This window comes from Nelumbo nucifera, chromosome 2, assembly GCF_055504915.1.
Source record: "Nelumbo nucifera cultivar China Antique chromosome 2, China Antique-T2T, whole genome shotgun sequence".
In the NCBI taxonomy this organism is placed as follows: Eukaryota; Viridiplantae; Streptophyta; class Magnoliopsida; order Proteales; family Nelumbonaceae; genus Nelumbo; species Nelumbo nucifera.
The window spans coordinates 2,670,222-2,695,099 of NC_142650.1; the positions used below are offsets into that span (position 1 = coordinate 2,670,222).

At 39.6% G+C, this 24,878-nt stretch overlaps 1 protein-coding gene across 1 annotated transcript in view; it reads right to left on the reverse strand.

Annotated features, from left to right (window-relative positions):
* LOC104594550 (pectin acetylesterase 5-like) overlaps positions 1–23,538 on the reverse strand; it is a 32,214-nt gene extending 8,676 nt beyond the window's left edge. Inside the window, exons 1-7 of the mRNA XM_010254882.3 lie at positions 23,118–23,538; positions 22,815–22,897; positions 22,468–22,597; positions 17,793–17,872; positions 17,558–17,647; positions 16,877–17,001; positions 72–132 (exon numbers count right to left, since the gene is read on the reverse strand). Coding sequence (XP_010253184.1) covers positions 72–132; positions 16,877–17,001; positions 17,558–17,647; positions 17,793–17,872; positions 22,468–22,597; positions 22,815–22,897; positions 23,118–23,331 — 783 coding nt within the window. The 5' untranslated portion in view covers positions 23,332–23,538. The remainder of the gene's footprint in view (positions 1–71; positions 133–16,876; positions 17,002–17,557; positions 17,648–17,792; positions 17,873–22,467; positions 22,598–22,814; positions 22,898–23,117) is intronic.
* Positions 23,539–24,878: the final 1,340 nt, after the last annotated feature.

Here is a 24,878-nt window from a genome sequence, read left to right on the forward strand (position 1 = left end):
ATTTCAAAAATTACTCAACATGGATGCATAGAAATGTACATAAATGAGCATTTGAAAATTGAAAGCATGACCTGGAGGCGGACAACATCACGGTAGAAAGAATGCATAGCATGATTCCCGGAGACATCTTTCCTGCAGTTGAGGAAATGTATCCAACACAGATATAAAGAATCAGATAACATGATTAAAGCATGATAAAAGTGAAAGAAAAGTTACTTATTCTGTCATAAACTATGATATTTTTAAGGTTGATACTCTGGTCAGACCTGTCCAAATTACATCAATATGCACTGATTTCAATAAAATTCCTTTAATAAATGATATATTCAAATAGTATTCTAAGGAGAGGGACTAGGAAAGTTGAAATGGTAACTGTTGATGAAATTCAAAATTATTTCTCTTCTGAGCAATGTTTTCTTGGACCAGTCTTGTCTGGATAACAGGACCTGGACAGCTTCTCCTTCTGGCTCTTTCTCTTCTGCTTCTTTTTTCACTGCCTTCCTCAGCTCCCCTAGTCAGGCTTTGTCCTTTCCAGATAAAGAAGTATGGTATAATCCAATGCCTCAAAAGATCAGAGCTTTTTGCTAGAAAGCAGTTCTTAACAGGGTTAATACTTGTGAAGTGGTTCAAAAAAGGACAAATTGGTGCCTTTCTCTTCATGCCTGTATCCTTTGCAATAACTAGTAGTACACTTACTAATCTCCTGTTCATTTGTTTCATGTATTTGGTATTGATTTTCCTCTCTATTTGGTTGCACGTGCCTGCTTCCTCTTTCTATGATAGCTTTGTTGATGCTAGCTTCTTTAGACAACCAAAGGGAAGAGGAAGGCTTATGTGGAAAACCACTAGAGCAGAAATCTTGCAGACAGTTTGAGAAGAAAGGAAAAAATCGTGCATTTCAAGGTTCAACAAAATCCAAGGAGAAGCTAATAGAAAGCATCACTTTCAAAGTAGCACATTAGGTAAAAACAAATGTTCGAGGAATTTTCAGTGCAAGATATAATCAGGGGATGGAATGCAGTAGCTAATTCATCATCTATCAAGGCTGTGGTTCAGGAGACTTGGGTTCCTTAGCAATTCAAAGCTTTGATAGGAGGTCTTTTGGCAACCCAGGACCATGGCTCTCTATTTTGGTCCAATAGGGGTGAGAGACTCACTGAGAGCAAGAACTATGGCTCTCCTCCATGGACTGAAATTGGCTACACAGTTGGGGTTTCAGCAAATAGAAGTGGAAGGTGATTCTAAGCTAGTGATAGGGTGGATGCAAACAAGGAATTTGGGGGTGTGGACCCACAGGCAAGTCATGAGGGAGATAATTTATTTACCAAGGGAGATTGGAGTCAGCTTCAAGTGGAGTAGAAGATCAGCCAATGGGATGCACGACAGTTTAGCTAAACAAGGGACAAATAGGGGAGAGTTCTTTTAGGCTGCTTTGTAATTGATTTCAGCACTCTTTGCCTTGGGAGTATTAACTGTTGTAACTGTAGGAAAGTAAGTATATATTTGAGGACAAAGAAGTAAATTCCCACTAATATCGATATGCATAATAAGATCCAAAGGGGATGATGAAACAAAGGCCTTGCAGCGCAACAAAGGATCGCAGACGAAATGGAATTAATTCAGTCTCACAAAGACAAAACACCCTAACATTGCGAGTTGCCCCCTGAAGCTGTATTAATTAAAGTCTCGCAAAGGCCTTGCTTGCCTTGTGTTAGTGTCGACTGTATAGGGGTAGTTTAGTCTTTCTATTTATGTTTAAGCTGATGTGTAATGTTTATGTTAAGTGATGTGTCCCATACTTAAGTAGGGACATAATAGTCTTTTGCTTTATTTAATAGAAACATATAAATATAACTTGGCCAACTAGAGAGAGTGATTTTTCTCTCTTGTTTGAACCAGTTTTCTCTTCCTTTCTTCTCTCTTCTATCTCCTCTAATCTTCCTCTAATACTATTTCTAACAGAATTCTAGTGCAGGTCTGAACTTTATCATGGTATCAGAGCCACTGTGACAAAATCAGATCTGCCCAAAATTCTGTTCTATCGCTGTCCAGCCTAGGGTTTTACAGTTTTCTTCATCATCCATTGGAGATAGGGAAAAGCGCTGAAAAGGAGTGATCGCCCTTTCCCTTTGGAGGTTTTCATGCCTCTTGTCAGTGGTTTAGTGGGTGTTTGTGGTAGTTTGTAGGAAGCCCTCTAATCGATGGTACACAGGGGCTGTTTCAGGTGGTACAGTGGACAGTCGAGTGTCAGGTGGGTTTTTGGTGATCAAATAGGTGAGCTATATGTGTGTTTCAGTGTGAATCGAGTGGTTGGTGAGTTGCTAGTGCTATGGTGTGTATTCAGGTAGTTGTGTGGTAGTTTTGTGGTGCTGAAAGTGAAGAAATCAGTGACAGGTATTGCTGAAAATTGTGACTGTAGGTGGTTTCACTAGTGTGCAGTGTGGTGAAAAGTGATTTAGAAGTTTGATATACGAAAAAAAAGGAATTCAAATATGGGAGACAGTAGTAAACACAAATCTAGTGTTATAGTTTCCACCGACTATCTGAATGTTCAGATGACTTCTATCAAGTTGAATGAGGAGAATTATGTGCCTTGGGCGAAATCTGTAGAGGTCTTTCTTAGAGTTAAGAAGAAAGTGAAGCATGTAAAAGAAGAAAAACCTCCTGCTGACTCTTAGGAGTATAGTGATTGGGAACAAGAAGATGCATAGATTATGACCTAGTTATGGAATAGTATGGAACCCAAGATCAGTGTGAATTTTATGTTCCTAGATACAGCCAAGGAGATTTGGGACCATGTCAAGAAATTGTACTTGGGACAAAACAATACTACTAGAGTGTATCAGCTTTATCAGGAGTACTTTAATCTGCAACAAGGTAATCTAAGTCTTGAGTACTATGCTACATGAGGAACCTTCGTAATGAGTTGAATGTGTACCATCCCCTCACTTCTGATGTTAAGATTCAGCAACAACAAAGAGAACAACTAGATGTGACCAGATTTTTAGTAGGGCTGAATTCTGATTATGAACCAGTGAGAGCACAGATACTAGGAAGGTGTTTGCCCGTCTTCGGAAGATTAATGTTAGGCCCATAGAGAATTCTAGTATCTCTGGCATGTTTGCCTTTGTAGTGACGAGAGGGGGAGGCCGTGGTGTTAGAGGTGGAACTTGGGGAGTTCAGTCCAGTCGTAGTGGTAGCAGTGGATCCATGTATGGCTGTAGTGGTGGTGGTGGACCCATGTGTAGTCGTGGTGGTGAACGTGTTGGAGGTCAAGATTCAAGGGGAGCTCGTGGCAGAGGACGTAGTAATGGTCCGAGGAGGTGTACACATTGTGGTATGGAAGGGCACACCATTAACTTTTGTTATGACTTGCACGACCCACCTTCAACTTGGGAAAATCATGCACTGGCCAGTGATGGTAGTTCAAGACAGGATATCCAACAAGCTGATCAGATGCCCTCTACATCTACAGATGTCTCCGGGAAGGAGATGATGAGTGTCCCATGTGATGAGTATGAGTGGTTTATCCAAGTCACTTCTCAATAGAATACAACTACTCTCGCACATTAAGGTATGGCTTGTCTGGCATCCAAACCCACTTCCTGGATTATCGACTCTAGAGCTTCTGATCATATGACTGTGACTCCAAGCATGTTTTCCTCCCTTTCACATTGCTCCACATCACATTTTGTTACCCTTGCTAATGGTTCCACATCCTCCATTTGTGGTGTTGGTAATGTTGACATAGACCCTTTATCCCTGTACTCAGTTTTGTATGTTCCCAAATTCCCTTTTAATCTTATGTTTGTTAGTAAGCTAACCAAGTCCCTTAGTTGCTCTATCACCTTTTACCCCTCTTCTTGTGCTTTTCAAGATCTTAAGACGGGGATGAAAATTGGTGGAGGGCCTGAAGCTGGTGGACTATATTATCTTGATGGTGGTGATGGTTTGTCAATAACTCATCAGACATCTCTTTCTCCTCTTCAATGGCACTATAGACTTGGTCATCCATCGCTTAAAGCATTGAAGTCACTTATTCCATCGTTGAGTCGTATTTCTATTTTGGATTGTGAGTCGTGTCAGTTGGGGAAACATCATCGTGTTCTCTTTAGTCCTAGGGTTGATAATCGTATGTCGAGTCTTTTTTCTTTAGTTCATTCAAATATTTGGGGTCCAAATAAAATAGTCATACAATGGTTACAAATACTTTGTTATTTTTGTTGATGATTATTCAAGGATGATGTGGCTTTACCTAATGAAAGAAATGAGTGAATTGTTTTCCATTTTCCAAATATTTTATGCTGAAATTTGCAACCAATTTGGTGTACACATTAAGATTCTTCGTTCTAATAATGGCTACAAATACTTTTATACACCGTTTCAGGAGTATTTGGTATAACATGGCATTATCCATCAAACTTCATGTACCTATACACCTCAGTAAAATGGGGTGGCTGAGAGAAAGAACCACCATCTTTTGGTAATTGCTCAATCCCTTTTGCATCATATGAATGAACCCAAACGTTTTTGGAGTGATGTTGTGCTTACATCTTGTTTCCTCATTAACCGGATGCCTTCGCCCATCCTTGAAGGTCATTCTCCTTTCACCACTTTGTTTCCTACCTTTTCCCCTTACTCCCAAGGTTTTTGGGTGTGTATGTTTTGTTCAGACCCGGACTGGACAAATTAAAGGCACGACCCACCAAGTGTATCTTCCTTGGCTATTCTTGGACCTAGAAAGGGTATAAGTGTTATAACCCCAATTCTCGGCATTCCTTTATGTGCCTTGATGTTACTTTCTTTGAATCTATTCTGCTTTTTTCTGGGTCAGATGATGTCTCTTCTTCTTCCTCACCTCCTACTCCTACTCCTCTTCTAGATCCTATTGAGGACCCCATCCCACTTGTTCCGGTTATGACTAAGTCTTCGCCTCCAGTACAACTTCCTGTTGAATGGCCACCCATCCGCCAAGTGTATACGCATCGACGACATGTACCAGCTCCTCCTCTAGCTTCTTCATCGTCAACAGATCCAATAGTTGTCCCCCCACCAGCTCCACCTCTTGTTTCTGACCTTGATCTTCCTATTTCCTTGCAAAAAGGTAAACACAATTGTACACTTCATCACATTTCCAATTATGTTTCTGTATCTCACCTTTCTGCTTCCCATCGTCAATTTGTTTCTCTGTTGTCTTCTATTTCAGTTCCTACGGATGTCCAAGAAGCCCTTGCCTCTCCAAGGTGGCACCATGCAATGGAAGAACAACTCCCAGCTTTGGCTCATAATCACACGTGGGATCTCACCACGCTCCCTTCTGGTAAGCATGGTGTGGGTTGTAAGTGGGTATACACTATTAAGTATTTACCTTATGGTAGTGTAGAGCGTAAGAATGGCAATGGGGTGGGTTTGGGGCGGGGCACCCCCTCCCGATCCCCGCCCCTAAGTCAAGATACTTTTCCATCCCCACCTCGTCCCAGATGGTAGGGCGGGTTCAGGGCGGGGCATCCACTCCCCATCAGGGACGGGTAATCCCCGAATTTTCCCCATTCCAAGGCAACTTCTTAAAAATTATTTATTTTGTGGACAATTTACACATATAGTATAGGAACTTGGGGGATTATTTTGTGGACAATTTACAATTTATTCTAAATATCAATATTAAGAATAGAGATATTTTACTAATTTTACCTTCAGGTTCGGGGCGGGTTCGGGGAATTATATACAAAACCCATCCCCGCCCCATCCCCGGTTCGGGGAAAATACTTTTTCCCCGTCCCCGTTTAGGGTCGGGGAAAACATTCCCCATTCGGGGTGGGGCGGGGTGGGGCCCCGGTTTTATGGGGGAAATTTCCATCCCTAGTAAAGCGATTGAAAGCTCAACTGGTTGCCAAAGGCTATTCCCAAACATATGGTATTGACTACACGGAGGCCTTCTCTCCTATTGCTAAAATTGGTTCTATTTGTGTTTTGATATCTCTAACTGCTATGTATGATTGGCCTTTGTTTCAACTTGACATCAAGAATGCCTTTTTACATGGTGATCTCCTTGTAGAGGTCTATATGGAGTAACCACCGAGTTGCTAAAATAGGCCTTTGTTTCAACAGTCACCCCGTGCATGGTTTGGTAGATTCAATGAAGTGATAAAGAAGTTTGGTATGAAACAGTGTCAAGTTGATCACTCAGTATTCAGCCATGATTTGCATGCTGGGAAGATCTTACTGGTGGTATACATAGATGATATTGTCATTATCGGCAATGATAGATTGGGGATTGATAGGCTGAAGACCTTTTTGCAAGAGCACGTTCAAACAAAGGACCTTGATAAATTAAAATATTTATTAGGAATAAAAGTAGCAAGGTCTAAGCACGGTATTAATTTGTGCCAGAGGAAGTATTTTCTTGATTTGTTGAAGGAGACAGGATTGTTAGGTGCCAAACCAGATGAAATGCCTATGCAACCAAATACCAAGTTGAGCAGTGATATGGGTAAGGAGTTTGAAGATCCTAGAAGGTACAAGCAGGTGGTGGGTAAGCTAAACTACCTAACCATTACTCGGCCAGATATTTCATTTGCAGTTAGTGTGGTGAGTCAATTTATGCAGAAACCTCGGGTTCCACATTGGGATGCAGTTCTAAAGATTGTAAGGTATTTGAAGGGAGCTCCTAGCCGTAGCTTGATATACAAGAGTGGAGGAAATCTTGAAATAGAGGGATACACCGATACTGATTAGGCTGGTTTTGTATTTGGTAGAAGGTCCACTATAGGTTATTGTACTTTTCTTGGGGGTAATTTGGTGACATGAAAAAGTAAAAAACAGACAGTTGTGGCAAGAAGCAGTGTAGAAGCTAAATACAGAGCCATGACACATACCACTTGTGAACTAGTGTGGTTGAAAAATCTTCTACAGGAGATGGGATATTCGATTGACACTCCAATGAAACTTTATTGTGACAACCAAGCTACAGTCCACATCTCTTCTAATCTAGTGTTTCATGAGAGAACAAAGCATATAGAAGCTGATTGTCACTTTGTGAGAGAGAAAGTGCTTAGTGGAGTGATAGATACTGCATATGTTAACAAAGGAAGTCAATGGGCAGACTTGTTCACCAAAGGGTTGAGTCGGGGAAGAATGGACTACATATGTAACAAACTGGGACTATATGATATATACTCACCAGCTTGAGGGGGAGTGTTAGTGTCTACTATATAGGGGTAGTTTAGTCTTTCTATTTATGTTTAAGCTGATGTGTAATGTTTATGTTAAGTGGTGTGTCCCATACTTAAGTAGGGACATAATATTCTTTTGTTTTATTTAATAGAAACATATAAATATAACCTGGCCAACTAGAGAGAGTGACTTTTCTCTCTTGTTCGAACCAGTTTTCTCTTCCTTTCTTCTCTCTTCTATCTCCTCTAATCTTCCTCTAATACTATTTCTAACAGAATTCTAGTGCAGGTCTGAACTTTATCACCTCGCAAGGTCGCAATAATTTTGCCTCGCAAGAATAAACTATTTTCCTCGTAAAGCCATGCCTATTTCACCAACTTCGTGAGGCATTCAGAAGCGGGTACACACATGTAGCTTGCGAGGTAAGTTAGGCAAACAAAAGTGTATGATAAGAGATAGGCTCAAGGTGTCAAACGCGTAATTGGTGCCTCAAGGAAATCATGACTAGCTGTACCGAGTGTCGTACCAACAAGCGTCGCCTCTTTAGGAGACTCAAGATCATGCTCTAAGCCTCCAACCATCTTGTGGTCCTGAAGGACACATGTCTTGAGAAGAGAAATAAGCGGGACTTGTCCTCCGGTGCTACACTAGCCAAACAATATTTTGGAATTCTAGCTTCATGCATGTAGTCTTGTTCCCTCACGTCTATAAATGGAGAGACCATCCTTTGTGAAGGGGATTCCATTACAACTCCATTCAAGACTAAGTCTTGTCTCCCATTACATCTTCCTTCCCCGCTTCCAAGACTCTAAGTCCATCCTTATCCCTGTTGGCTTACAATAATGACTATATTTATTTCAAAGTTACTATTTCCATTAAAAAACAGTATACTTCCAAAAAATAGATATTGAAAGTGTTCAGCCAAACAGAGAAGAGAAGAGAGAGAAAGAAGGAGAAGAAGAAGAAGAAGAAGGGGAGAAAGTGTCGAACTGGGTTATCTATTCATCTTACCCAATCGACCATATACTTTGCATTTGAAAACATAAGATACAAAAGACTGAAATGTCCCTGCATGTGAGGAGACATATAGCCAACATAATACATAAAGGGAAAAGACTAAAATACCCTTCTCTAACTGACTCTAACACTCCCCCTCAAGCTGGAGAATATATATCATATAATCCCAGCTTGTTACATATGTAGCTCACTCTCCCTGAACTTAACCCTTTTGTGAACAGATCTGCCCATTGATAACCTGTTCTCACATGCTCTGCCTTTATCACACCATTGATGACCTTTTCCCTTACAAAGAGACAATCTACCTCTATGTGTTTAGTTCTCTCATGGAAAACTAGGTTAGATGATATGTGAATTGCAGCCTGATTGTCACAATATAGTTTCATGGGTTTGCTTATTGAGAACCCGATTTCCTGCAATAGATTCTTTAACCACACTAGTTCACATGCAGTGTGTGCCATGGCCCTATTTTGCTTCTGCACTGCTTCTTGCTACCACTGTCTGCTTCTTGCTCTTCCAAGTCACAAGATTTCCTCCGAGAAAGGTGCAATAACCTGTGGTGGATCTTCTGTCTGATACAGATCCAGCCCAATCTGCGTCAGTGTATCCAACTATTTCAAGATTACCCCTTGGAGCCCCTTTCAAATACCGCACAATCCTAAGAACTACATCCCAGTGAGGTACCCGAGGACTCTACATAAACTGACTTACCATACTAATAGCAAATGAGATATCAGGCCTAGTGATAGTTAGATAATTCAGTTTTCCCACTAGCCTTCTATACCTTCCAGGATTATCAAACAATTCACCTGTGTCACTTCCCAACTTCACACTTAGCTCCATGGGGGTTTCAGCTGGTTTAGCACCTAGTAACCCTGTTTCTTCCAACATATCAAATACATATTTCCGTTGACAAAGGTTTATGCCCTGCTTTGATCTAGCAACTTCTATACCCAGGAAATACTTCAACTTCCCAAGATCATTTGTCTGAAAGTGATCTTGTAGGAAGGTCTTCAATCTGTCAATCCCAACTTTATCACTACCAGTTATGACTATGTCATCCACATAAACTACTAGCAAGATCTTCCCAGCCATAGAGTCATAGCTAAATACTGAATGATCAACTTGACATTGTCTCATCCCAAACTCCTTCACCATTTCAATAAATTTTCCAAACCAAGCATGGGGAGACTATTTAAGCCCATAAATTGCCTTCTTGAGCTTACACACCTTACCATCCTCCCCTTGAGCAACAAACCCCGATGGTTGCTCCATGTACACCTCCTCTAGAAGATTGCCATGAAGAAAGGCATTTTTTAATATCAAGCTGAAATAGAGGCCAATCATGCATGACAGCTAAGGAAATTAACACACGGATTGAGCCAATCTGTGCAACTGGAGAGAAGGTTTCAACATAGTCTACACCATAAAATTAGAATACCCTTTTGCAACTAAGCGGGCTTTCAGGCATTCTACTCTTCCATCCGGCAACATACACCCATTTACAACCAAAAACATGCTTACCTGGGGGTAGAGTGGTGAGTTCCTATGTCTGATTGTGATGAAGAGCAAAGAGTTTCTCTTCCATGGCCTTCCGCCACCCTGGCGATGTAAGAGCCTCCTGAACATCCTTAGGAATGGATACAAAGGACAACAAAGTAATAAACTAGCGATAGGAAGCAGAAAGGTGAGATACAGAAACATAATTGGATATGGAGTGAAGTGTGCAACTACGTTTACCTTTCCGCAATGCAATAGGAAGGTTAAGATCAGAAGCCAAGTCAAATGTGGAAGAGGTCGGATCTGCCGCCGGAGTAGAAGGTGGTGGAGGTGCTGGTCTCTGTCGATGAGTATACACTTGACGAATTGGTGGTTGTTCAAGACGCTCCTATAATGAGACCGGGGGAGACCCAAGCACAAGAGGAACCACCGGAATGGAATCGTCAATCAGAAGAGGAAGAGGAACCTCCGTAGGCAAAGGATATGTACCAGGACCAAAGAAGTAAGGCACTGATTCAAAAAATGTAACATCATGACAAACAAAGGATTTCTGGGTAATAGGATTGTAGCATTTATACCCTTTCTGGGTCCTAGAGTAGCCAAGGAAGATACATTTAATGGAACGAGCATCCAACTTGTCTAAACCAGGACCAAGATTCTAAACAAAGCACACACACCCAAAGATTCTAGGTGTCAAGGGAAATGGAGACAAAGTAGGAAACAAGATAGTGAACGGAGAACGACCATCAAGAACGAACGTGGGCATGCGATTAATGAGAAAACAAGCAGTAAGGACTGCATCACTCCAGAGTCGCTTAGGAACATTCATATGATGAAGAAGAGGCCGAGCTGTTTCAAGTAGATGTCTATTCTTTCTCTCAGCTACCCCATTTTGCTGAGGAGTGTGGGCAAAAGAGGTCTAATGAATTATACCATGTTGTTCCAGGTATTGCTGAAAGGAAGAAAGAAAATACTCTCTACCATTGTCAGAGCGAAAAATTTTAAGTGAAACACCAAATTGTGTACGCACTTCAGCATGAAATTTTTGGAAATGGAAAATAATTCACTTCTTTCTTTCATTAAATAAAGTCATGTCATTCTGGAACAGTCATCAACAAAAATTACAAAATATCTATAACCATTGTACGATTCAATTCTAATTGGACCCCAAACATCCGAATGAACTAATTCAAAAGGACTCAACATACAACTATCAACTCTAGGACTGAAGGAAACCCAGTGGTGTTTCCCATACTGACACGACTCACACTGCAAAGATGACACACTACTCAATGATGGAACAAGAAGCTTAAGAGCTTTAAGAGATGGATGGCTGAGTCTACAATGCCACTGAAGAGGAATCAAGGAGGTTTGAAGCGCAACTATAGAGCCTCCACCGTCAAGATAGTACAATCCGCCAGCTTCATGCCCTTCACCAATCTTCTTCCCCATCATTAGATCCTGAAAAAACACAAGATGAAGGGTAAAATGCGATAGAACAATTGAGAGATTTGGTTAGTTTGCTAACAAACATAAGATTAAAAGGAAACTTGGGAACATATAAGATAAAAGACAAAGGTAGAGATGCAATGGTAACATTACCAACACCGTAGATGGGGGAAGTAGATCCATTAGCAAGGATAACATTATTTGATGTAGAGGTTGGAGAAAGGGAGGAAAACACACCTGGAGTCCCAGTCATGTGATCAGAGGCTCCAAAGTCAATTATCCAGGGTGAGAGTTTGGATGCTAGGCAAGCTATACCTGAATGAGCAAGGGTGGCAGTATTCTGATGTGCAGTGGCCTGAAGAAATCTCTCATACTCCTCTTTGGGAATACTCATCATCTCCCTCCCAGAAGTAGTTGTGACTGTAGAAGATATTGGATCAACTGGTTGAGTATCACTAACTTCACTACCACCAACAGCTACATGATTAGCCCATGTGGATGGTGGGCCATGGAAATCATAACAAAAATTAACTGTGTGTCCTTCTCTTCCACAATGTGTGCACTTCCTTGTTGTGCTCCCCCTTCCTCTGCCATGGCCTCCCCCTAAATCACGACCTCCTCCATTGGTACGACCGCCCATAGGATTACTATACCCCCCCCCTTAACTGTATGGTCACCTCCTCTCTGCCCATAAGAACCACCTCAAGTACTAACCAGTGCTGATCTTTCAGAAGTTATGTTACTCTCTGAGGGGCTAAGAGATATCCTACGGAGTCGGGCAAACACTTCTTCGAGAGTCGGAAGAGCAGATCCTCTCAATATTTGTGCCCTGACCGGTTCATACTCTGCTTTCATTCCCACCAAGAACCACGTAACATTAAGTTGTTCCCTTTGTTGTTGCTGAATTTTAACGTACGAGGTTAAGGGATGATAGGCATTAAGTTCATTCCGAAGATTTTTCATGCTGGCATAATATTCTTCAAGAGTTTGATTTCCCTACTACAAACTGAAGTATTCTTGATAAAGCTGATAAACCCCTATAGTGTTGTCTTGTCCCGAATAGAGTTTCTTTGCATATTCCCATATATCCGTCGTTGTATCTAAAAACATGAAGTTAACACTGATTTTTTATTCCATACCGTTCCACAACCATGTCATGATCTGAGCATCCTCTTGCTCCCAATCACTAAAACCTGGGGATTCAGCACTCGGTTTATCCTCCTGTACATGTTTTCACTTTCCTCTTGGCCTTCAGAAATACTTCCACCGACAGAACATAATTTTCGCCGTTGAGTTTGATGGATGTCATTTGTACACTTAAAAAATCAGGGGATATCATCACACTCAATTTCTGGTCACCACTCGAATCACCCACCGACGCCATATCACTCTACAAAGCTGGTCACAAAAAAAAATCAGCTACTGCACTACTGTCCTTCTACTTCCACACCAACACACTTAAAGTCACCACGAGCTTGCCCTAGCATGCATTCGGCCACTTTGAACACCACTGATCTACACATCGGCAGATTTAAAAACACCCAGAATCCCTCTTGAAACTGCTCATTAGAGGGTCAAACCACAACCACTACACCCACTCGACCACCACAGCTGTCAGTCCACACACAGACAAAACCTTGGATTTCTTGTTCACTCGAACTACTATAGTTGCCTACTGTCACCAGAACCAAAAATTTGGGTTACTTCACAGTCCTCTAACCCAGATTTCTCACACCGTTAAAAAAATTGCTGCAGAAACCTTAGGTATTGCCGCAGAAATAGAAACCCTACTGTCACGAACCTCTAGATGTTGCCGCAAAGACCTGGGTTTCTTCTTCTCTAACCCAGATTTCTCACGCCCAGAAGAAAACAAGAAAATAAAGAAGAAGGAGAAGAAAGAAGGTTGCAGCCGGCTTCTAATACTGACGCTCTGATACCATGAAAGTGTTCAGCCGAACAGAGAAGAGAAGAGAGAGAAAGAAGAAAGAAGAAGAAGAAGAAGAAGAAGAAGAAGAAGAAGAAGAAGAAAAAGGGGAGAAAGTGCCGAACTGGGTTATCTATTCATCTCACCCAGTTGACCATATACTTTGCATTTGAAAACATAAGATACAAAAAGACTGAAATGCCCCTACATTTGAGGAGACATACAGCCAACATAATACATAAATGGAAAAGACTGAAATACCCTTCTCTAACTGACTCTAACAGATATTATCAATTATAGTGAATCAAACTTTTGTGCTAAATTATGTGCAAATAGAAGTTTTCAGTAAGTTCTCTTAGCACAGTTGAATGACAGGAGGAAACTGGTGTGCTGAGAATTTGTCAAATAGGAATATTTCATAATTTACCAAGTCATACTTATTTAGATATCTTGATAAGTAGGGGTGCAAGTCGGACGGGTTGGGCCAGGTTTATGGTCAACCCGGGCCCAACCCGCATTGTAATTTGATGCACTCAGGTTGGGTTCAGGCCCGGGCCGAGCTCAAGTTGGTCAATGAACCCACTCTAAAATTATATATATATGTGCGTGTGTGTGTGTGTGTATTTATGCAAATATGTATACATGTATTTATGTATATATGTAAATATGTATGTAAATTTTACATATATATACATGTGTATAGTTGTGTCGGGCTCGGGCTGGGCCCATGCTACATAAGGGCTAGGCCCGGGCCTGGCCCGAAAAATAAAAAATCCCGACTTTTTGGGCCCGAGCCCAGCCTGAGGGCCAAAAATCCAATCCCAGCCCGTATAAAATTTCGGGCTAGGCCAGTTCAGGCTCAGGTTGGTCCCCGCCCAAGTTGCACCCCTATTGATAAGTCTTCAGTTGCTTCAGTTAGTAGCTTATAAGAGATTTACCTTGATTTCCCTCAAACAAAGCTTACCCCAACCATAATTAGAGACAGCATTTTCTGTTCTTATAAATGAACAACAAACATTCATGAAAAGATAAGAAGCAGTCTAGATGTTCCCCAACTAAGTAGGAGTGCAAGTCAGGCTGGGTTAAATCAGTTTGAGGTCCACCCTAACCCAACCCAAGTTGTTGAACCCCCAATCCTAACCAGGTTGGGATTGGATTGGGTTCGGGTTGGGTTCAAATTGACTTTTTCATTTCTTTTTGCTAATATTTCTTAGACTTTGTATTGTGATGCAAAGTAGGTATACAAAGTAGGTAGATTCCCCACAAAATACTTGGAACTTCCACTAAGGGTAAGGTGTATTTTGAAAGTTATTTGGGACACAATGCTGGAAAGATATGGCAAGAGATTGACCTCCTAGAAGTCTAAGGGGGAAAGATTACATTGTTGGGGAATGTATTGTTATCCCTCCCAGTTTATTTTCTTTATCTCTTACAACTACCAATGAGAGGTAAAAAACAACTAGAAAGGAAGATGAGGAATTTCCTGTGAATGGGATGGAACAATAGCTTCAAATTCCACTTGTTAAATTGGAAAAACATATACTTACCGAAGAAATAAAAGGAGACTAGGGTGAGAAGGATGAGACTGAATACAACTTTACTAGCAAAATGATTCTAGAGATTTAATCACAAAGTGGAAAGCATAGTGGAGAGAAATTGCTAAGAAATGTGAGGCGAGCAACAGGGAATGGGACCTAAGTCTAATACATCTTCTTTTGGATGTGCATGTTGATTTCCTAAAATCAATCCAGCAGAGCCTTATCCTACTAACTGGAAGGGAAGGGAAGGGAAGGGAAGGGAAGGAGGGAGTTTTCTTCATCAACGCATAAACTTGGTTTTCTGAATAAATTACCTTGCCTTTTTTTCTGAATAAAAATTACCTTATCTTTGTAAGATTACAAGTCAATAAATTAGCTGTAAATTAAGGTAAGGTAATTTACCTTACCTTTTTTCAAAAAAAAAAACAGAAAAGAGGATCTGTTACACAAATCCTGTTAAGCCATTCTAGTCTTTCAAGGGATATATCCCTTGTAAGATTGCAAGTCCCTGAATCTTCTCTCACATACTGATTTCCTACATTTTTTTGCACGAATACGCATCTCAATTTAAAATTCACAATGCTCCTTTTATTATTTTATTCTTTTCTTTTCATTTGGGTGAAGTGTTCTAGAATTTGTAGTATTTTTTTATAGGAACTAGAATTTGTAGTATCCAACTCTGCCAGTTGGAACAATCAGGTCCATCCTTGTAAAATTGAAAAACACTAGAACAATCCCAAGCTGTTCCAGTCTCTCCCTGTAAAAGGACTAGGACATTAAAATATCTTTTGATTTTCTCAATTGTGTTGCAGCTTAACCCATGATATTAAAAAGTTCAATGAAAAACTGGTTGCTAATTTATACACAAGGTTTTAAAAGGCTAAAAGCGGAGGTGAGGGAGTTGGGTGCCGAAGAGGTAAGGCGTAAGCCTTGAGGCAGTTTGAGGAGTAAGCCTGATGTGGACGCTTTATTGGGAAGACATATCACCGCCGGCAGCAGCAGTAAAGGGAGCAAGATTTGCTGATTCTCATCTTATCTAATTCTAGCTAGATACAGTTCTTATCTTATCAGTTCAGTCTTATCTTATCTTATCAGTTCAGTAGGATAGATTAAGGGAGTCTTATCTTATCTTATCAGTTCAGTAGGATAGATTAAGGGAGTCTTATCTTATCTTATCAGTTCAGCCTTATCTTATCTTATCTTATCAGTTCAGTAGGATAGATTAAGGGAGTCTTATCTTATCTTATCAGTTCAGTAGGATAGATTAGTAGGGAGTCTTCCTAATTAGCAAGGAGTCTTCCTAAAAGTAGGACTCTTATCTCTTGTAATCTCCTATTTAAGGAGCAGATATTATTCAATAAAGGCATCGAAAATTTCAGTCAAGAAAGAGAGCAAAGGAGAGTTGGTGATCTCTTGAACAAATCACCTTTAGGGCGGCAAGATAGGTTCTTCAAGAAAAGGGAGGAACAAGGGAAAACAGGAGGTTTTCCCCATGGACCGACCCGTGACGAGATCCTACTCGCGGGCCCATAACAAAGCCTCAAATTATAAATATATATTCTTTTATTCGTATGTACATACATACATGTATGTATATAGATACACAATTTACTTCATTTCATAGACAACTTAAATACTTTCTATATATATATATATATATAGCCGGGGGGGGGAGGGATTTTATATTTATACTCATTTTTTTCTTAAAATTAATCAAATGTTTTATCATAATAATGCCCCTTTTTCAAAGCAAAATTTGTTTGTACAAGAGTATTTTTGTTCATTGTAATTAGATTTGGAAAAAGAAACCCTATTCCAACATGCACATTTAGTAAGAAAAAATAAATGGCATATTTTTCTGTTTAAAAGAAGTATTATGGGAATTTTTTTAAGTATAAATTGGTTTAATTTATTTTGATAAACAACTAAATTAGCAATTTTCTTAAATTTTAAGAAATATTATAACTAATTTATATTTTTCTTTCCAGTTTTAGTGTTTTTTATGAGGCTTACGTGCACAAGGCAGTGAGGCATATATGCCTTCAAAATAGAGGCGCTGGCTACTAGCAGCAAGGCAAGGCGCCTGGCGTTTTAGCTCCGACTTGCCTTGAGGCATGCACCTCAACGCCTCACCTCAGCACCTTTTAAACTATGTTTATAAATGTTTCTGGAAAATTTAAAAACTGGTGGCTCAAGACTCGTGCTATGGAAAAGATATTGGCAAAGGCTTGAAGTCGAAAGACAACTAGATGCATAAGGCAATTGTCAAGCTTACTCATTAAGGAAAAAGCCTGCATCTGCAAGACACTTGACTCTAGCATCCTTGAGCAAAATTTTACGAAAATCATCACAGTGTAGGAGAGTTGCTAACCCTCCAGCAGAGCATCCTGAAAGAAGAACCTGTGAAGTGATTGGGTATATTAGCAAGAAATTGTAATTTCTCTATTCTTATTTGCATAGGTGGCAAAGTTTTCACAATAAGCAGAAAACATTTTTGGTATGAAAAAATTATTGAAGGTGGCATATCCATCAAAGGAAACATGCTATCAGTGAAGCAATTTCATTACCTATCTAAGGAACCTGCCAGCAGTAACCTCATCTCTACAAGTGATCAAGTTTTAATAGTGAATGAGAACAGCACAAAAATCTGCCTTTATTTTGCTTCCTAACTAAATTGCAGTATGGCTAGAGGAAACATTTTGGATTAGACAAAAAACTCAGTCACTTAAATAAATCAAGTAAACACAAGAATTCATTTTCAGAATAAAATGTTAAGGAAAAGATAAATAGTTGACTCTTACTTTCATTGCATCAAAGATTATGCATAGGCAACAGAGCACAAATTATTATCAAAATGTCTCAACATTGTATCACCCTACTAAATTGCACAGATTGATGCTCCAGTTTAAAATGAGATAAAACTGATTAAAGTATATAACAATTTTAAGGAAAAGACCTGTCTAGCATTGGCCATTCCTACAGACAGGAGTTCATCCATAATTGCTTCCCAGATAATCTGACCCCTGAAAAAGAGTTCTGTTCCATTCTACACAACAAGAGTGTGATCAAAAGTAATTAGCTAAACGTACTAATCTAACCAGGTGCAGACTGCAAGGTAAAGTAGCACAATCTACACAGAAAATAATCATTTAAATAAAGTAACAGATGGGGAATGTTTCATTTCAAGTTACCTTCAATTCACTTTCTGGGTTCCCAGAGAATGATGCACCATCACAGTACCGAATCTTTACCTTGTTCCAGTTGAAGAAATCTGAAGAAAGACCAAAATACTAAGAATTTTTTTGATCAAATATGAGTAGATAAATAGTGAGAACATCAAAAGCAAGCCCTACATATACAAGGTCCTCTATGAATTATCTAAAATTAAAGAATAAAATGTAGCATAAAAAATGGCACTATAGAAGTGAAGACAAATAAACCTTCTGCAATCATCCCTCAAGTCAAAACAAACAAAGAAAGCAAAAGAAGATAAATTGAAAAAAAAAAAAACAAATTAAGAGACACTTGAGGTAATCATTTCAAGTACAGAGGTACTAAGGGGCATAGTTCTCTCACTTCCCAGCTTGTGTAAGGAGTTTCATCAGGTCTCCACAGACAATTTCTGTGAGATCATGATACAACTGTCTCCTGATGGCCCCTCTTACAGTCTTCCTCCTCTTCTCCCATCCCTGGAGAGCTTAAGTTTTGGTGTGATGGTATATATCTTGGCAGCTCCAGGGCAGCTGGGATTGGTGGGGTATTTATTTGGCTGATGACAGTATCTTTTAGGCAATTAGATGGATCATCAAGGACACAAAGTCTGCCAAATATGAGGTACTTACATTCCATACTGGCATTGGGAATGTCAAACAACAGTACATCTCTTTGATGGCCATTGACAAAGTGTAGGTAGGGTGTGGTTAGGCTACACGGGGGTGGTCTCCTTGAAAGGCAAAGGAAGGCTGGGACAGGGAATCAATCAAGGAGTTAGGGTAAACGGGAATGATGAAGCGGCTCAGTGGGGAGTCCAATGGTGGAGTGAATCAGAGATCGAATGAATCCTTTCACTATGGGGAGAGTTCTTATTTATAAGGAGGGATCCCAATATCCCGAAAAGAAGGAGGAAAGAGTGATTGATTCCTATTAGGAAAGGGAACATTAGATTTTCTATCGGTCATTGGGGAGCACTACTAGGGTTCCGCCACGTGTCTTATGAGATCTCTCAAGGTTGACTTTCCTTTTACCCAAGGACTCTCATAATCCACGCATACTACTTCCTTCCGCACCCTACTTGACCGACGTGGCACTAGTGACATTATCGTTTGGCGAGCACATCTTTACTAAGCTTACGTGGCACATTACCACATGCGTAATTTAAAGGTCGCACATTTGACTGATGTTCAGTTCCGGCTCGTGCTGACTCATACTTCTATCGTAGGTTTATCACAAAGCTGTGTGTCATAGGTTTATCACAAAGTCGCACACATCCAAGGTTTATCGCAGGACCTAACTTAAAAATTCGTTGCAGATCTAATCTAGGACTTATTTTAGGCTCGGGTTAAGCGTGGTTCATCACAAATCGTGCGATGAACCGTACGTTTATCGCAAATGTGTGATGCACTATAAGTTCATCGCAGGTGACCGATGAGCTAAAGTCTAATCGCAGGCGTCCATATGGTATCGATTCAGTGTCTTCTGGAATCTGAAGGATTGATCGAGCACTATGTACCTACACAGAGACTTGGCCAACATGATGCAGTGGAGTCAAAGTGTGGGGATTTTGATGCAGAGCCCAAAGAGAAAACATAAGCAAAAACTATGCTTTTGTCTAGGTCTATACAACCCTTTATATCCTCTAAAGGGGTATTGTGATGGACTAGCAATTGAGCTTCAACAAGCCCATGCGGAATGATCCAAATCCATGGGTCTTGACCAATTATCCAGCTAGAAAGAGAAGTGATGGGCTCCACAGGGCCCACAAAGATTTCTTACACTAAACAAGAAAACCACACAAAACATCCTATAGAATCTCTTTCTTCTTGAGTTTTTATTCATTGTCTGGTGATTCTACCAAGTGTCAAGTTAAGATATATTTAGGAGATGCAGAGAGCTTTCTTCATTTTAATATAGAAGTTAGCACTCTCTTATAATAAGTAAATATTCCACCCCATGAGTCTACAAATAGGGCAGGAACCCTTTGCAAGGGAATTAACGAATGAAATACATACCATATTAGCAGTTTTTATTTTCTTGTTTGGTGTTGAATCATAATAGATCCCACATAGGTGCCAACTCCTAGAGACCCTGGTGATAACTCCTAGATCATCCTACTATTACTTGCTTATTCCACAGATCTATTTCAGATCTGATTTAGGATTGTATCTACATATCATATCATATTTTCATTTTTTTTCCTTTTTTTGTCTGTGCGTGTGTTTGTCCGTAGCAAAACACATCTCCCCATGTACATACTTTTGACTAATTAATAGAATCAACACGATTACCCTCAGAAGAGAACAGGAAAGATATTGATAATACTATAAAAGTTCAGTTCTTCAAGAACACACTCAAGAAACAGTCCAAAACTTTGGAACTTAGAAATGGAGATGTACCATTTGACTGTTTCAAGCTTTCAGCTATCTCCAAAGCTAGGGAAATGTCAAGCACAGTGAACTCCTTTGTTATACTTAATATTATTAAAAGGTTTCTTTGTCATGAATCAGCCAGTAAACTCATCCATTGTACAAAGACAAAGTAGTAATGGGCTCCTAGTTTTGAAATGGCCAAGGTTTGAGTAGTTATTAGGTCCTCTGCTCAAAATGATGCTTATTGAGATATTTCCATGTTTGCAATATAACTATTAAGTTAATTGATCAAAAGAATATCTATCTATCTATATACACACAATGAGTTCAACTAGGGGTGGACACGAATCAAGCTTTTCACGAGTTATTTCAGCTCGATCTAAATCGAGCTTTGAGCCAATCTGGCTTACAGTGAAGCTCAAGCCAAGCTGAGCTAGAACTCAAACTTGATCCTCGTGTTTTTCTAGCGAGCCAAGCTCAAATAGACAGATATTCGGCTCAGCTGAGCTCGAGTCCACCCCTGAGTTCAACCCATCATTGACCCAAACAGTTGAACCATTTTACTTGTCACTCGAAGGTCAAGATGGTTTAGTTCAACCCCAAACCTATCAATGTACCAAAACCCATTGACTTGGTTGAAACCTGTTCAACCTAGATATTTAAACCACTAAAGCATTCAACCCATCCAGGGGTCACAGTTCGTACCATTTTACAATATCAACCTTCATATAATTCCTCCTTCATTTGATTATTAAAAGTTAAAACCAATCAACCATTCAATTCAACAATCATCATCATCCAAGCCTTATCCCAACTATATAGGATTGGCTACATAAATCTTGCTTCACCAGTCCATTTTGTTTAATGCCATATCCATTGTTAAATCATTGGCGCTTAAATCATTTCTGACTACTTCAACCAAAGTCCTTTTTGATCTACCCCTTGCCTTTCTAGCCCATTCGACTTGTAACAAATCAATTCTTCTTACAAGTGCTGTTGATGACCTTCTGTGCACATGACCAAACCATCTTAGTCTACTTTCTCTCATAGTCTCATTTTATCACCTATTGGAGCTACTCCTAAGTTCCTAATAATGACTTAATTTCTGATACTATCCTTTCCAGTTTTTCCACTCATCCATCTCAGCATATACATGTCTGCCGCACTCGTTTTCTGGACATGCTGTTTCTTGACTGCTCAACACTATCAAACCTAAAAAAAATAGGGTTAAGTACACTGAATGACAGCCCCCCATAGTCTACTAGTAGCCCCCCCCCCCCTATAAACCGCATCCTGCCTGTGAATTTGGCATCAATTAACGGTCAAGATTCACCCCCCTGTACGGTGGGGCTAAAAATTTCTGACCTGGACTGATCAGTCATTCTCTCAAAAAAAAATATTTATTTGAATATTATAAGTTGAAATTTATCTCTAACTAACAAATCAATTAAACAGTTAATCTTAGGAAAAAAACTGAGAGAGAGAGAGAGATAGCGTACAATGACAAGCAACTGGCAACCTCCTCTTTCTTTCTTTCTCAGCTGCCTCTTCTTCTTTACATATATTTTTAAGTTATTCTGATCTAAGGGTCCAGATTTATCATCATGTGTTAGTCTAACCCATTTAACTGGAAAGTCAAACCAGTGACCCATCACCCAGAAAGAAAACCGGATCAGTCTCCAGCTTGATTTTTAAAACATTGACTAAAAACGCTACTTTTTTTCTGGAACAATAATATCAATAGATGATACCTACACCAATAAAGATAACAACAAAAATATTAATGGACAATTCCCACAGCAATAAACACAATAACAAAAATATTAAAAAAAATGAATGTTTGTGGTGATTCAATTGGGATGACTTTTGGACCTTGGTTAGTGAGAAAGGGGCTAATTATTTGGGTGGTGTTAATCTTCCTCTATTCACGCTACATTTTAAGTATGAACTCTGATGTCTCTCTGAAATATGAAATACCATATTATTAGTAACAATTCTATTCCAGGCTATGAGGTGCATGATCAAATTAATAAGATTATATTCAAAAGAATGTTGAATTGTTTATTTGAAGGAACCATCAGTCTCTTGTATTCAAGTAGATAACTGAGTTATTAATTCCCCACAGAAACAACAGTGTTTCATTTTCAAACATTATTATCTATAAATGCAAACATTAAACGACAAGCTTAAACTCGAAACCCTCTGAGCAAGGTTATGTACAGGAAGAAATATATTGCAACGTCCAAAACCTAAATGGTTTGCAGTAATGAAGTGTCCATACCAGGATTTTGTAATGGGTCATGGCTTAAGATTCCAAGAAAGGGAATTCGGTGATCCATATAGAGTGAGGACCCTAGTGCAGTTCGTTTACGTGAAGAACATGATGCCACTGTATCGCACCAACCCCCACCCTACGAGCATAAAAGAAATGTCTAAATAAACACAACAAAGAGCCAATAAACGACTAGGAGACAAGAGTCGCAATATGGAGAAATTAAAGCATGCCTTTGTTCATTCATTAGCATAGAGATGCAAAAGTAAAGGTGCCCAAGCTACAAGCTAGGTAACGAAACTATGAAATTTCTTTGATCCAGCAGAAGAAAGAGTGAGTGCTGTTCTAGGAGTTACCTCAATGTGGAGAAGCCAGTTATTGGTACCAGAGCCAAACCCCTTTCGAAGATGGTACCCAGGTGCGCTACCATCTAAACAAACTACAACAGAAAAAAAGGCAAATATATTCAAACGCTTGCTTTTGCATTCCAATTTATATCGAAAAAAATGTTCTCAAAATGTTCCCTGCTGAAAGCATCATCACACCCAAACAGATAGAGTAAGTCCGTCTATTGCAGCAGAAACCAACAGTTATTGATACTTTCGAAGGAAATCAATCCATTTTCCACAAAATAGAATGATTAGGAAGTTTTCCATTACCAGCGCCTCTATCCTTAGCATTTCGTAATAACGTCAGGTCGACGAGAGAGGTTTTGGGATCAAGCGATCCGTTCAGGTCGCTCTCTTTGCTCCAAGAATCAATGGTGACAGTAAGAGCCAACAAGATAATTGTGAAGCCCGCAACTAAGATAATCCAGTTAGTTTTTGCCCATCTTTTCCACCAAAAGAACCCACGAAGCCGAGGGTTCGCCATTGTAGGAATGTTTAATGGATATCATGCAAGAAGGAACCAATTCAATTAAATTTTGAAGAGATCTAAAAGTGAATGCATTCCAACGTAGATAATTCGGAGCCGTAGAACTTGAGTTGCAGATTCATTAGAGCAATTGAAAAAGCACGGTTAGGAGTCAACGAACCCAAGTCTGCTGAGACCGGAAAGTTAAAATCCAGCCCACACCTGCTACCAACAACACACTACCAACACGGCGTCCAACGTCAGTCCGGATGAACTGGAGACAAAATTATACACATCAGGCTGGGCTACACGAGTGAACACGCCACGCCGGTTTTCATTATAGGCCCCATCTAAATCAGTGTTGTCAAAATCGGACAGGACCGGACGGTCATTTGACTGGTTCCGTTTTCCTCCAAAACTGTTTTTTCCTTTAAAACCTTTGATTTTAGTTAGTAAACCATTGAACCAGCCAGTTAATCGTTCGAACGGTTTTAATCATTTTCCAATTTTTTTTAATTTTTTAATTATTTTGTCAGAACTGACCAGCCGTTTGGATAGAACGACCAGACTGTTCAAACCGATAACTGGACCCCTGACCAATTTGGTCACTGGTTCGTTTTTAAAAACCAAGATCTAAACCCATTTGGGTGTGTTTAATCTAAATCTATATAGGTAATACAGCCGGGTGTGCATGATTTTGTCTCGAATCAATTAGATCAAAGGCAGCACATCTCAAGAGTCACTCATCACTACTCACTAGACTCGTCACTACACAGAGAGGTTGAATGATTGAGAATCCCATATATCCCATGACTGGTGTGGAGCGTTATTGTTAGTTTCGAAACCTATTGAACAACTATTGCATTCGGCTAATCCTATTCCATTGACACGAAGGGATGAAATGACCAAATATAATATTTCTCTTGTCAAATGTGTTAATATGTTTTTTCTAATAGTTAAATAAAAGATTAATTATTTAAATATACTTTGCGGTTTTACAAAACTACTTCCAACATACCTGTAGCTTCCTTATACCCTCTTAAATGTTAGATTTATGGGAAAAAATTAAAGGGCAAAAAATGCCCTTTAATGTTCTTTAAATTTTGCAAAATATAGACTTTATTATATGTTAGACACCTCTCCAATCAACATCACTGATTACTTGTTGGGGTTCAGGTAGAGGAAAAAGGAGTCCGATTTGCTCTTTAGCGTCACTCACACTAACTTAACAGCATGTATTGGTTGTACATTGAGAAAATCTCTCATTCTTGTATTTAATATTCATAGGGAGATATTTTCAATACACAATTAGTTGTGACTGTGAGGTTGATGTGAGGAGCAGATCCCAATTCAGAAAAAAAGACAAAAAAAAGGGACTTACAAGATTGATGATTTCATTGTCAATGTGGGTTGAATTCGTTGTCCAATAATATGTTATTGGACTTTAACATCGCAATGCACAATCACTGGCACATAGAATTCGACCTCAAGGTGGAGATATGTCAATTACTATTTTAAAGCTCTTCAACCAGTCCAGTCAAACCCCACCTTGTTTCATGTGACGG